Source organism: Rutilus rutilus, assembly GCF_951802725.1.
Source record: "Rutilus rutilus genome assembly, chromosome: 25".
Taxonomy (NCBI): domain Eukaryota; kingdom Metazoa; phylum Chordata; class Actinopteri; order Cypriniformes; family Leuciscidae; genus Rutilus; species Rutilus rutilus.
Window position 1 is genome coordinate 12,570,470 of NC_140229.1, and position 16,098 is coordinate 12,586,567.

General features: G+C 36.1%; 1 protein-coding gene across 2 annotated transcripts in view; it reads right to left on the minus strand.

The window, feature by feature from the left end:
• Positions 1-16,098, minus strand: part of dlg2 (discs, large homolog 2) — a 203,592-nt gene that overhangs the window by 55,739 nt on the left and 131,755 nt on the right. For both annotated transcript variants that reach the window (XM_084400195.1, XM_084400197.1), the window contains 4 exons: positions 7,289-7,339; positions 5,426-5,550; positions 1,506-1,675; positions 168-304 (listed from right to left, as the gene is read on the minus strand). In XM_084400195.1, the coding sequence (XP_084256321.1) occupies positions 168-304; positions 1,506-1,675; positions 5,426-5,550; positions 7,289-7,339 (483 nt within the window). The remainder of the gene's footprint in view (positions 1-167; positions 305-1,505; positions 1,676-5,425; positions 5,551-7,288; positions 7,340-16,098) is intronic.

Genomic DNA, 16,098 nt, shown 5'->3' on the forward strand with positions numbered 1-16,098 from the left:
AAACATCTCTTAGGGCTACTTCTATGTGTTTGGTCAGTGATTTAACTAATTGAAACTATTCAATGAAAATGAAAACTAAAATTACAATTCAAATGTTTTATTTTAAATTTAAACTAATGAAATAAAACAAACTAATAAAATAAATATCAGAGGTCAATGAGACCTACCATAAGCAGTCTGTCTCCAACTTGTAACCGTCCGTCCTTCTGCGCAGCGCCCCCATCAATGATTTTAGTGACATAAATGCTGTTATCACCGGGGATGTGCTGGTTTCCCACACCACCTGCAATACTGAAGCCGAGCCCTATGGGATTTTAAGAAAGAACTGTACTCAAAACTCTCTTAGAGCAAAAAGTATAAACTTTCCTTAAGCACAATCTAGTTCCTTAGTTTCCTAGAGGAGGAAACAAGTGTTGTACAGTGTGTTAATGGTGTTTTGGATTCAGAGTGTCAGTCTATGGTGCCCGAAGCTCTTCCTCCAAATTTGTGCAAGTGCTGCTGTGTTTGTGTGTGTGTGTGTGAGAGAGATGCGTTTTCCTCTATGCACTCTGAATAATGCATCAAAGCAGTGTCTTTCTCAGGATATAGCTCTGTTTATTGCTCCACCCAAACAACAACCAACAAAGAGGACGTGATAACTCTCAGGCTCAGTGGAGTTTCAAATCTTGATTTTTTTTTTTTTCATTTGTTTTCGCACCCTAGATGTGAATGTGTACATGAGTAATAGTCTATTTTCTTTTATAACAGTAGAAAGAAAAAAAATATATTGGATGCAAACTAGGAATATGCAAAACCAGAAGGTGCCCCTGAGTCCTGACCATAAATTTAGGTAGGGCAGATTCTGGGTCTTAGTGCTAGTTTATGATAAACATTTTGTTTGCTTTATTTCTAATTGCTGAACATGCAGACACACTTTTGGCAGAGGTCTAGTGTGTAGTGTCCTTGCGTTATTCAGCCTGAGGATGGCGCACTAATTTTGATTGACAAGCTTTAAGTACACACAACATCTTAGAATTGCCTTAATGTAGTATTTATTGCCTCAGAATGTTGTTTTGAAATATTAAGAGTTGTGGAGGAATTCCGGAGAGGAAAAGAAAGCCGTTTCTATTCTCAGAACAAACATAAAACAGGCACTCTCTGCCTCGCATAGTATCATGACACATGCCTACCGGAGTTAAATTTTAATATATCCCACTCACTTTACGACTTAAAAGTAATCTAGAAAATCCGAAGAATATTTGTTGCAGAATGCTGAACACACTTACAATTTATTATTGATTCAGTTTATATAGAGGTTAATGTTTTGGATGAATATTTTGGTGGGACACTGCCCCGCCTGCCCTTACAGATGAGCCGCGGCTGTGCACAACTACGAATAAACATACTAAAATAAAAATCTTATATTTTTTTGTAGAGCAGCCGACAATCGTGACACATCCCTAATGTAAACGGTGACAAACAGCTTAGGTAACAGATGGGTTTTAAGGTAATTGTAAATTTGAAACCTTTTGGTCCTTTTATGAGTTTGATTTCGGTGACGGTCTCCAGCATCGGTCTCCTCCTGCGCACATAGAGCCTCACGATCGATCCGGCCGCTTTCAGAGCCTCTACTGCCTTACTGTGAGACACCTCAGAGACATCTGATTCGTTCACACGCAAAATACAGTCATTCACTCTGCGGAGACAAATAAAGGCAAGAAGTGAGTTTTCTGGAGTCCTTGGTGTGTAGTGAGCCTCCTGCAGAGAGTTCCAGATCATGGCAGCCTGTGATCCAAGGACAGCCGCCTCCTGGGGCATGCTCACATAGAGCAGCTGAGACCCAGCAAACACAAGAACACACACTGAAACTAAACCATGAACACACACATATGTATATGTTTTATTTATATATATATATTATATATATGCAACAGAGTCACTATACAGCTGAATAATGTTCCACAGCTCAATTATAAATTATAAAAAAAACAAGAAAAAAATTTTTTGTGAAATATAAAATACTTGATTGTCAAACATTTTAATTGTGTGTAATACACTAATATATATTTTTAATCAAAATTTTAATAAATTCTAACTGAGCATCTATATTTTGTTGAACATAATGGTTTTTCCCTGTCACTGATCCCTGTCCAACTCTATAAAGCCTGATCATACGCATGCTACATCCAATCCAGAATCTTTGATGCAGCTTCCTGTTTCTTTGCTCCACACGTCTTTAAAGCCTGAATGATTTATCTGGAGCCCGTTCAGCTTCCAACACTCCCAAAGTCAAACAAGGGCAGCTTTAAAAAAAAAAAAAAAAAAAAAAAAACCTACACAATGTAATTGCTTCTCTAAATGGCGTTCACCTCCAACTCACCATAAATCTATCACAGCTTATTGGTGAACGTTCAAAGTGTCTTACTCTTTTAAAAGAGAGAATGCAGCATATGGAGTGGATGGGAAAGGGGAATGGAAAGACGTTTGCAGAATATAGAACGCTGAAGTGGCGCAACTTGCCAGGTGAGAAGCAGCAAGAGGAGGATTGGTGATGCTCAAAGCCCTGACAGACCTGACTGAGAGACAGAGGATAAAAGAAAACAGCCAAGTCATGGAGCAGAGCCGGGTGAAGGGCTCAGAAGGGGCTGTCACATGCAGCTGCTGTTCGGGGCGCCGCACACACATGCATACAAAACACAGGAAGATCTGCTATCTCTCCAGCACAATCTAATTACGCTTCCCTCTAATAAAACAACCCTGATCGGCCCTTACATGAATCTCAAACAAATCCAGCCAGGAGTAGAAACTCTACAGCTCACCAATATCAATTAAAACTTCAACCTGTTCAGAAATAGCTAGAGGAACATCTTATTGCTCAAAGAATGCTTTTTCATAGCTCAGGAGACTTAAAGGGTTAGTTCACCCAAACAATTTTATTCTGTCAGTAATTACTCACCCTCATGTCATTCCAAACCCGCAAGATTTGCGTTAATCTTCAGAACACAAATGAAGATATTTTTGATAAAATCTGAGAGCTTTCTGTCCCTCCATAGACAGCTACGCAATTACCACTTCGACGCCTCAAAAAGTTCATAAAGAGATCGTAAAACTAATCCATATGAAGTGAGCGGTTTAGTCCAAAATGTTCTGAGGAGACTCAATCGCTTTACACGAATTGACTGAATTTAGGCTTCAAAAATATCTTCATCTGTGTTCTGAAGATGAACGAAAGTCTTAAGGGTTTGGAACGACATGAGGGTGAGTAATTAATGACAGAATTTTTGGGTGAACTATCCCTTTAATTGAGTTCTGAAATATTATTGTATAATCAAACTACAACTAAAATTACTTGGGAGACATAAAAATAGAAACAAATGAGATAATTGTTGACATACAGCAAGAATGTAGTTTTGTAAAATGAATGCAGACATTGCTCTGCATAATTTGATTTAAAAAAATCTATATATATTCAAATTCAACTAAGACTTCTGAAAAATCTGAGCAAGGGTTGAGATATTGTTGAGGTCCTGTTTTTTTTCTGAAATAACAAGGGCCTTTTTGTCAGTATAAAACTAAGAGTCACCAAGCAAATAGGCTCTCCATTTAAAGGGAGTGTTTACCCAAAACTGAAAATTCTGTCATAATTTACTCACCCTCATGTTGTTACAAACCTGCGTGACTTTTTTTTCTTTTGTGGAACACAAAATAATATTTTTTAAAAGAATGTTGATTTAAAAAACAACAAAAAAACAGGCATTTCTAACAAATATCTTGTTCCTCAAAGTCATGCAGTAAATAATGATATAACTTAATTTTTTGGGGCTGAATTATCCCTTTAATTTCATTATGACATTTACAACTTTTCCTTCCTGAATGGTTTTCATGAAAATATCATGTTCGCTTAAAAAATAATGTTCACAAAATCAGGAAAAGATAAAAAAAATTAATAAAATGTATAATGCATACTTGTTTGTTTTTACCCTGTAGAAGATTGACATTTTCCGAAAGTGATTTGGTCAGGTCTATTCGTTATATCCACACAATTCACCTCAGACCTCGCAGATGGTAAATTTTTTAAAGTACCTCGCGGTCAGAGTGTGTGGCAGTCAGCAGAAAACTTCAGGTACTTGAGCTCTCCAGAGAGACATTAGGACTGTGATGAACAGCCCGGGTTCAATCATTTACAGCCGGGAGAGGGAAAGAGAGAGGAAGGAAAGAGAGCAAGGGAGGAATAAAGAAAGAGATTGCTCTACGAAGCCAGAGCAATAAGCGAGATCATTATGTCTCGAAAAAGAAAATTGCCTAGTGATCTACTGAATTTATCTTCATCTAAGTAAGAAACACAGTTTTATTTCCTCTGACAATCCATCAATCCATTAAAAATGTTTAATTCACCATGAAACTGTCCACTCATTAACACTTCTGAACATATAATCCTGTTTGCATTACATACACTATGAATAACCTTTTATGCAATGAGAAGGTTTAATGAATATTGAAGGACATTCAAGAAAATACAGATGCCAATAAAGAGCCTTTATTTGTTTAAGATTTAAATTTGAGTTTGTATTAAGAGAACGTGTACAGGGTTTCTGCAGGTTATATGAAAGTACATTTAAGACTTTTTAAAGACCCTTGTTTTTAAGACCAAGTAAAGAAAATTTAAGGAATAAATGGAAGATAACTCAATATGTCAATGTGTTCTTTAAACGTAAATATCTAGGGAGAAAAGCATTGAGTTATATTAGCAACACTTCCAACAGATATCTAATACATTTATTTTATTTTTGACAAAAAAGCATGAATCGCCCTGTTCCCAACCACTAGAATGGAAATAACTTTTACTGTACCTTCTGCAAAAAAAGTGCCGTTCTTCCTTAGTAGATTTGTCTTGTTTGCCAGTGTAAATGTCAAAGATAATGTCAAAGATTCTTAAATCAAAATGCATTTACTGGAGATACAATATGACATAAAATATGAAGTACTGATCAAAAATAAGTGAGTTTATGATTAAAAGAAGAACAAATATCTGCCAGTGGGCACAAAAAAATAAACTTAATTCAAAGGGAAGTTTTCAGAACTCATTGACACAGACATTTCGTTCTTGTTTTAGTCATAAACTCACATCATTTTATTAAAAATTTTAAACTTTATTTTACATTTGCATCTTAAGTAAATGTATCTTGATTTAAAGATGTTTAGATATTTGTATTGGAAAACAGGGCAAAAATACTGAGGTGATATTCATTTTTTTGCAATGCATTGAATACCTTCTGCCCAGATTTAAGACCTTTTTAAGGTCTTAATTTGTGTAAGGGTTTTATGATTTTTTAAGACCCGCAGAAACTCTGTATGTAGTGTCAATTTTGATTTTATATTAACATTAAGCCTTGAATGGTACCCAACAAATGCATGCACACAAGTGTGTTACGAAACACCGACCCACCTGAGTCTGCCGTCTTCAGCCGCCGCTCCCCCAGGGATGATCTTCGTGATGAAGATCCCGGGATCATCACCGATGTGAGGGTTATCTGTTCCACCCGCTATACTAAACCCCAACCCTGAGTTTCCCTGAAGAGACACACACACAGGAATATGAAAGATGTAAAGGCCCTTTATTAGTCTTTTGCCTCAGTGAAAAGAGCCTGAATAACAGAACCAAAACAGACTGAACAGAAAGAGAGACGCGTAATGTTATTTTTGTAAGAGGTGCACTTTGCTACCCATGACTCATCAGTGTTTACAGTTTGGCACGGCAATTGCCTCTGAGCAGCGCAAACTCACAAATCAAAACCTGTCGCAACCATGGGCTAGAGCCACTTTTAACATCTCTGAGACATAAATAGACTTACAGGCTAATATTTTGAAATGACGTGTTTATGATGGAACTCTCCAGGGTGCTGCCTCAGGCTTTTAAGCTTTAAAGTGGATTGTGAGGAGAATTAATCTTTGCTGAGATCTTCCCTGGCTATTTTAAGAGTTTGGATCTGCTTTATAGAATAGCAAATGTAAAGTCAAGGTAAATACGAAAAGGCAATACTAGGATATGTGAGTGAGAGAATGAGATAAGTGACAATAACAGATCAGGCCCTTGCAGCAGAATTATCGCTTAAGTTTGCATCCAATTTTCCAACATGTAATCTCAGTTGAGTCTGCAGAGAGCCTCAAACATACACTGTCTGCCTCACGGCTCCAGGGTCGGACAAATCTGTGTTCCCTCTGGTCTAGTTGACCTTTGCTATTGTCCGTGCTCTGTGTCTAGTCATGTGGATCCGATTGCAGCTGCCAGAATGTCATCTGCAGCCGTCTAATTCTCTCTCTCTTTCTCTCACACTGCCTCCACTGTGCACCCCAGGCTTTCAATTGTAAATAAAGCACATACAGTGGCCCAATTAGGAGGCTTCAGTGATGAATTCAATCTCAGTATTACTTTCTGTGGAGCTTGTATATATATATAATGCATTACAAAGGCATTCTTAATGAACAACAATGCATTCATAAATATGTACGTATATATGGAAATGTAATATATTAGCATAGAAATAAATAAATTCATAAATAATTTTGAGAAATTTTAAATATTCATGGTTAAAGAGTAAGATCAGCATCTAATTTGTAGTTAAATTAAATTTATCATGTGTTTAAAAGTGATTTTTCATGTGTTTCCATAATATATATCCAACTAATATATCATATAAAAATAACAAAATGTAACTAATTATTTATATAACTATTTTGTTATCAATGTTAAAAACAGTTGCACTACCTAATATTTTTTTGGGGGGGAATTCTTTGTTTATAGAATAACATGTTTAAAAGAGCAGGCATTTATTTGTAATAAAAATCTTATTATGTACTTATGCCTTTACTGTCATTTGATCAATTTAATGCATGCTTCCTGAATAAAAGTATTAATTAAAACTATTATAGAATAATAGTTACATAATAAATAAATAAATAATTAAAAAAAGTTTTAGATAAAGTACAGAAATGACAGGTTGATATTTTGGTCAGGCAAATCCCCTTCCTGAGAGCATTCCCACACAATGACTAGACAAAACTAAAACGCAATCATCATTAAATCAAACAATCTCCCATTTAAAGTTATTACTAATCACAGGCTAAACTCGTACCATGATTGGTCATGTTTTATGGTTATACGTTTCAAGATCATGCTCACAAGCCAAGCTGTGAATGATTGGATTACCAGGCGGAAGAATCCACACGAGCATAAAATATGACGTGCCTAATATGTGCCTACGGTTACAGCATGTATCTATGGATGTGAGAGAGAGAGACAGACACTTACCCGCTCTAATGTAATCTCTTCAAATTCATATTCAATTTCTGTCCCATTTACCTATTGGAGGGAAAAAAATAAAATCCCATTAGATGTGTTTGCAAATGCAATTCAAAAAGGGCATTAATCATTTAACCGTCACATTAAATATCTAACTGTGATGACACAATATCATCCTAAAACTGCAGCAGGCAAATGATGTGGAAAGAGGTTCATAACAGTTCAAAACATTATGTGGTAGCTAAAGGACTAAATTAAACCCGCTGTGATTGCAAAAGTGATGCTACATACATTATCTTGAAAGGATAAGTCAAATAAACTCTGAAAAACATCAGCATTCATCTCATTCTCCTTGACTGATATAGGACCGGGGCTTTCATAGATCTTCAGCAGACATTGAGCCTCATATCTATTCAGCTCACCGCGTCAGCCGTAATTGTCTAAATCTGAGTCCGGACACTAAAATCCATAATCATTTACCTGCTCGTACAATGGGACCAGGCCTCTGAGGCAGACATGCTGGCTCAAGCAGCCCTTTAGAGATGAATTCATACTGAACGCACATTGAAAGACATCTAATCCAATTTCAAGTTCAATTTCAAATGAGGGTCATGTCTGTGCTCGACTGGAGACGTTCATCTTAATTATTCTTTAATAAGTGAATTTCAAGTAATGGCTGCATGACACAAAAAGAGCTTTTGAAAACCAGCATGTCTGCTCTCACATTCATTATTTGAGCATATACAACAAACATGCTCCACATTTGACAGCTTCAAGGACCTGTCTGAGGTCAGGTCAGTAAAGTGCCATTTTAAGAAAGACAATTTTAGATGCTTTTAGAATTTTAGACGTTTTAAAAGCTGACAAATAATTACAAAGAATCGACAATGTACACTGAATTACTATTATGGCGCTTTTCCACTGCATGGTACGGCTCGGTTCGGCTCGGTACGGTTCGACTCGCCGCGGAACGGTTCGGCTCGCTTCGCTTTTCCACTGTTTGGTACGAATCGACTCGGTACGGCACGGCTCGGCTCGCTTTAGCTCGTTTGCTTTTCCACTGCAGTTAGTACCGCTTCAAAGTGGGTGGGACTGATCGTTAATAGTTGCCGTCTCTACTGCCATGGCATCATCATATTAAATGCGAATTTTTCATTCCGTGTTTCCCCATCCACTCCTCGGCAACCAAAGAGAGGAACGTCTGCACCTCATCCACTGACCACGATTCAGCCATTTCTTTTTTTGAAGTTTATACTCTTTATTATTATTATTATTATTATTATTTTTTAAGCAAATACAAAAACAGGCGCTACAGTGTTGGCTTTGTTTTGTCTACTGGCTATTTAAATCTAGCGGGTTTAGTGTCTCGTGTCGTAAATACAATGACGCTGGTCGTGATGATTCTGTCTGACCAATCAGTGATCTGCAGTGTTTTCACGTCACATTTTAGTATCGGTACGGTACGCTTGGAACCTCAACAGAGGTGGTACCATTTAAAGCGAGCCGAAGCGAGCCGTACCGTACCGTACCGTACCATGCAGTGGAAATGCGCCATAAGTGAGCCGTACCGAACCGAGCCGTACCGTACCATGCAGTGGAAAAGCGCCAAAGCGTGCCGTGCCGTACCGAGCCGTACCGTACCATGCAGTGGAAAAGCGCCATTAGACACCATTATTATCTTAAAAATGTCCCTGATCTAATTGTTCATGATTCATGAACATTAATTATACTTAACATTATATCATAAAAACCCTAAAACTATTATAAAATGTGTTATATTTTTGCTTAATTGGCTATATTTTGTTACAATATGATTTTTATGTAATATATTATTTATTATATTATGAATATCCACTACCGTTCAAAAGTAAAAATACAGTAAAACAGTAATATTGTGAAATATTATTACAATTTAATACAACTATAGCAGAAATGCATAAACTGTTATCTATTAAATGCATTTATGTAAACCCAATTTGTGTATGTTCTAACAACTAAGGAATGATATAACATTATTTGGAGGTAATTGTGGTAGATTTTTCCCTAAACCTAACTACGTACCTGGGTCTCGTCTACAATCGACGTCCCCTAATGTCTACAGTCGACGTTTAGTATCTCTGGGTCCCCTAACTAACTTGTTCCCCTAACTAGCTTGCTGCGCAGCAAAAATTGACAAACAGACTTCAGCAAATGTCCTTTAACCTGTTAAGCGTTGCCAGTGCGTCGGCGCACTGAAGCGTTATTTATTTATTTAATTCAAAATTACTATCAGATTTAATGTTATACCTTGACAAACTATACATAATTAAAAAGATATAATACTCAAGTTTCAGTATTTGACCACTATTGTATTCTGAGAAACTCATAGTGACAGTTATGTCTTAATTTGTGTCAGGAGTTATGAAATGAAAAAATGAGTTGATACCTTTAATATGAATTATGCGCGTCAGCCGCTTTCATTCATAAAAAAATCCGTGCTGTCGTCATGACAGCGATACACAAAACAACGTGCCTCAGGGCTTTAGCTCAAAACTGTGCAGATTTGGAGAAATATTGATAGATTCTCATAGATTTACATCATATTTCTATAGACAGGAATAATATTTATTGAATTTATACCCAAATGCGTTGATGTAATCTTTATGAGCGTTTGGGACTCTGATTTACTGTGTTTTTAATTCATACCAACAGCCTGAGGGCGCTATATGCACAATAATAGTCCATATATGGAACATGAAGAAGAGCCATGATCATGTGACATTCCAGGACGTTAAAAATAAAGTCATTTGACATGGTCTTGAAAAACATTGAACTAAATCCAGAGTTTTGGACTTATTATCTTCAGATTTTAAACATAAAATGTTTAGACATGTGGCTTTAGCTATAGTGCATTTCTAGATTGCTCCAGTGCCAACTTCAATTTTATTTTCATGAGGATGTTTCATAAAAAATAATTTCTAATAACTTTACAAAACTTTGAAGCTATTTATAACAATTTTTTTCATTATGACAATAATTAATTCTACATTTACAATAAACTGCCAGGTGTCAGCTTTCAAATGAGATCATACTTGTGCTTTTAGTACAAAGGGTTCATGAACTGTATGTGTTTCAGTTTGGGTATGTCATTTCTGGGGATTTTTCAAAAGTGGGGTTGCAGCTTAACAGGTTAAATGCTTTAAATCACGGCCGGGGAATCTCAGGGCAGTTCTCCAGAGAATCTCCCAAGAAGAAGCAAGGCCGGAGGATCTCAGACAAATTCCATTGAGAATCCCACCAGCAAACACAAATACAACACTTTTTATAGAATAGGAGAATGGCAAAAACGACATGAAACATTACTTAATTTCCCCACAATTTGATTGGTTCTTCATAGACAAGCCCTCTTGTTAGGTAACCACAAGTTTTCAAGTTTAGTTTAATTTCCCATATTTGTTATTTGTATACTCACACAACCAAAGTCACAAGTTTTTGCAAAAAGGGGACACATACATTTAGCCAAAGAACAGAACGTCTTAGCACATTGTGTTTCAGAGTGTTAGTTTTGTTAGGCCTAAAAAGAGAAAGTAAGGTTAGATTATGTAGATTAGTTATGATTAGTTTGATATACAGTTTACTATTTTATTCATTAAAAAAATCCAGACCAACATCATTTCACAGGTGCTGTCCATAGAGCTTGTTGTGAACAAGGACATTTATTGAAGTGCTTTGATAATAAGACAGCCATGGCCTTTACAGTGAGTGTCCAAGTTTCACATTTTGACTTTTTTTTTTAAACTGAGGGGAGTATTTCAGACAGCTGGAGAAAGAGAAACCGTCATTCATGGCTAATTGAAACCCAGTGAACAAGCTCATTTATGCCTCAGCCACCTCAGCTGTTCAACAGAGAGAAAGAGAGAGAGAGGCATAGCTAAATACTGTCTCACTGCTCTCCTCAGAGCAACATGACCTTTCATTTACAGCATCAGTTGGAAGCCTCTAGACTACACCTGCTCTTAAACATGAGGACCAAACAGATGTCAAGAGCGAAGAGCTGAACGCAGTCTCTCACTCCACAACATTCTCAAATGAATTTATTTGTTGAATTTTGGCTGACATTCTTCAGTCATGCGGGAAGATGCGGTAACATATTTGGTCAGCTGGTCCAGAGTTGGCACCAGGATGAATTTTGGATGGGATACAAATATGTACTCTAAAATTATTCTAAAATAGGTGTTTTTTTTCTATCATCAAAAGACAGATAGCACATATAAATAGGGATGGGCGATATATCGGTAGAGATTTTGGACTGTCGTCTCTATTGCGGTCATGTTCACGTGACGTTGCTGTGCTGCGCGGTCATGAAAGCTTATCATTTGCATATGTTTTTAAGCACTGCGGTTTAAAAACAGTTGACTTTAAACCGTTATGCGCGCTCTCTGAGAGACTGTTTCTGAGCGTAGTCTGAAAGACAAGCTCACATGAAGCCACTGCTCATAGAGCGCGTGAGAACTGAACGGAGTGCTTTTTGCCGCCTAATTGGGCTTGAGCGGTTAAATACACATACCTTGTGTCAAAATATCCATGTCTTTGCAAGTAAACAGTCATTTATGTCTTAAGTGAACGTAAACAGAGTTCAAGTGAACGCAAGAGTATATTGGATCCGTGTTGTCGCTCTTAAAGTGACAGCATCCAAATTTACAGTATCTGCTGTCATTGTTAATGTCAATAAAAAAACTAAAAAAGAGAAAATCTTAAATATTTTTGTTTTTACATGTATATAGATCATGTATGTATATACATTTGATTACTTTATTATGCTTTTTTTTTTGTAGTATTTCTTATACTTGAAGTTTTCAGATAGGTCTATTTCATGTGTGTCTGTTCTATTATAGTTTGTTTTCTTTATCTCTGTTTACTTGTCTTCAGTAAGCTTGAGTTTTTTTTATATTAGTTTTTTAAATGATATTGAAAATGGTGATAAGAATGATGAAATTTCAATGGTATCAAAAATGTTGATATCATAAAAACCTTATGTAAAGCAAAAATAACTATATTGTGATATACATCGTTATTGTAAAATAAAATTACTCATATCGTGATAAGATTTTGGTCATATTGCCCACCCTTAAATATAGACATTAAATAAACATTTAAAATAAAATAAAATGGAAAACTTTACAGTAAGGCTCCATTTGTTAAAATTAGTTAACATGAATTAAAATGAAAAATACTTCTAAAACATTATTAAAACTTAGTTAATGTTAATTTCAACATTTACTAATAGGCCTACATAACTAAAATCAAAAGTTGCATCTGTTATTATTATATACTGGACCTGAGCTGACATTAAAACAAGTGTATTGCTCATTGTTAGTTAATTTTAAGTGATGCATTAACTGTAGTGCCATACCAATAAAATAGATCAGTTCAAAATTATGAACCATAGATACATATGCATAACCCTAAGACACACCAAACATTAAAAATACATAAAATAAAATAAAAACCATATCAACTGAAAATAACCCTAAAACACACTAAACAAGTATATTTTTTTAAATAGTAAAAATAAAGCGAAATAGATCAAGTGTAAATTATGAACCACAGACACAGAGAAATTATTCATCTAATAGGATGATTAGCGATTTCATGAGTGCTTGCTGGTCCAATGAGTGATAACAGTCTCAAGTTCAAATTCCCAAGGAGTTTACTTTAAGAAACCAAGCAATATAGAAATTTGTGTCAGTTGGATGCAGACTTTATTAGCACGAGGATCCATCAGAAAACACTACCAGCCACGACGAATGCCTAAAGTACATCACACGTGACATGATCCACAACAACTCAAATAGATTCACCATTAAAACTGGTCAAAATCCTATATCAGATTCGGCCATTTTGTTTATTGTCATAGCCAGAATGTTATTTATTACCAGTGTATACAAGTTCCTCTGTTTGGTGCTAACTAATCAGAGCAGCGGTAGCCGAGTCGCTTCTCCACATATTCATCAGTGAGAGCTCTTCAGAACACTCTGCATCCATCGCTCTCAAAGCACACAGAGCTGAATATGGTTACAAACACAATCAGAGCGATAATTGATGGATGTGATAATTGACAGATGTGCATGAGAAACCAATAAGACCGAGTAAATGAGATCATTAACAACGGCAGCGCTCATCAGAACAGAACAAACCCCCTTATCAGCCGACTTAAGACACTGATAATCATACGCACTTCATTTGGAGAACTTTTCTTTATGTCAAGACAAACATGGCCTTTCCATCTTCCCCCTGAAGAAATGACCCAATTACTGGGTTTTGAGTGGCATTAGCATTCTGAGCCGCATGGTGTTGCAAATGTGAGACGCTGGGGACCGAGGGTGAGTGCAGCTGCAGAGGGGAGTTCACGATGCAGCATCCTGGGCGTAAAAGCTCACATTAAACTGGTGAGTCACTGCAAATGTGGCAACACACAAACCCGCGAATGTACGACGCGCTTGAATGCGTTCATCCACACAGCTTGTGCAAACGACACAGAGCGGGTCATGTTTCCATGACGACTGTTTGACTATAATGCAGGGACCGGGCACTTTCAAGCAGAAGCTTTCCGTTTAGAGTTCTGGCCGATGGGATGGCATATTTTTACACCCATCGCGGTGATTAAACACGAAATATCTCTCAGGATGTAACTTAAAAAGACTCGGTTTCCCCAATACACACCCATGTGGACTAATTAGCACTATGAACTAACCACTGTTATTCCTGACAGCTAACGGAAACAAAGATGCTGTTAAAAGTAGGCAAAAGGGGTCATTTTTCTGAAGCTAGGTAGAAGTTATTCAACAGCTACACAGACTGAGCACGCTCTCAATAATGCTGTATTAATCCTGTCGCCCCCTTGATTATCTTTAGCGCTAATTCTAACTGAGCTCTGTTCCCACTACAGTTACAAAGTGAGCACAGTGGAGGCTTCATAATTAACAGTACTTAACCAGATTTCTCGCCAGGTCTTAAACTATAGGCAACAGCAGGTGTAACTGCACTTAATCTGTAGTGCATGTGTCAAAATTAGCGAGCTGCCTTTCAGTCTATTGCCTATACAGTCATCTACTGTACTTTCTAAGGCAGCATTCTAACCATCATGGAATACACAAAAGACTTTCAATAGAATTTAACATTAACATGTTGCTAAGCTACCTGTGCAATAGTCTAAAAAGCACACAAAATACATAAAACATGTAAATCCTGAGCTTACATGATAATTATTTTTGGTATTAAATAAAAGAGAATTTACCACCAAGGATGCATTTATTTAAATCACAAATGCAGTAATAAAATTAGTAATATTATTACAATTTAACACATGTTTTTTATTTTAATATATTTTAAAATGTAATTTATTCCTGTCATGGCAAAGCTGAATTTTCAGTCTTCAGTCACATGAAATCATTGTTGTAAATTGAAGCTGTAAATAAAACAAAGATAACTGGAGTGCGTTTTACAAAGAAAATACTATTTCAGTTTTCAAAATTTCATGTTTAATTCAATGTTTTACTTGCCATTTCTTTGTAATTAATTGTGAAATTTACTAGCAATTTTCAAAGTGAAAGTTGTTTCTACACTCTTTTTTTTTCAACCATGTTGATTTGGTGCTCAAGAAAAATTAATTATTATCAGTGATGAAAACAGCTGCTTAATATTTTTGTGGAAATCGTGATACTTTTTTTGGATATTTGATGAATAGAAAATTCGAAAGAACAGCATTAATTTAAAAATGTTTAAATTAGTCTAAATTAAAAATTAAAAAGAACCACTGGTTCTAAAAATTAGTCTAATTTAAATTAAAAATCTTTAGTAACATAAATGCCTTCAGTGACAATAATATTTTAACTAATATTCGACTCGTTTGTCGCTGTTTGAGACAAACAGAAACTGCATAGTGTGCCTTAAAAAAAAAAAAAAAAAAAAAAAAAAAAACCTTTTAGAATGGTAATGTAATATAATAAAAAAAGCTTGCCTTAGATTTTGACCAAAACTGTTTATCTTAGACCTGTATCCTATGCATAACTGTGCATCTTTATAGCATTATAGTCTACCTAACACATTTTCACAACCAGATGATTTTGGAAAGACATCCAGGATTATAACATAGCCTACTGAATGTTTTGTGTTTGCATCAAATTAAATATTTCATCTTCTCTGACAAAGGTCTACTGCTCTCCTTTACTGTATATATAATGTCTGGCAGTTTAACACACTCTTGCTTTTTTTCAACATCTTTCAGAAGCATCAACAGATAAAAGTGACATTTCTCATTTATTTCATGACTACTAAGAAAATCTGTCTTTTAAGCTTGATTTTTCAACCAGCCTTAACACTTCCTTGATAAACATCACAAAGCCCACATAGCACTTAACCTGAGGCAAATCTTCACACTAAAGTAACTGAGGCTCCTTTTAATAAAGAGAACAGATGACACTGTACTGGGTGAGTGAATGTGTGTGCGCAGGATAAATGTTTGCCATGAATACATGCATAATGAGCTTGATTCGGTCCTTTCCCGCTGGGTTTACTGCAGCACACCTTTCTTTTTCTCTGGGGAAGTATGGAGTCTTTATATCTCCTCAACAGCGACTCAATCCAATGGATCAACCCAATCTTACAGGAAACGTAACTACTTTATGAGGTGGCAATTTCATATGAATACGTATGATGTGAATCATACGAAAATTTTTAATTCGTATAAAAAAAAAAAAATAGGGTCCACCCAAGCCCCATCCCTAAACACAACCATCACTGAGGTGTAATGCGTAAGCAGATCGTACAAAATCGTAGGA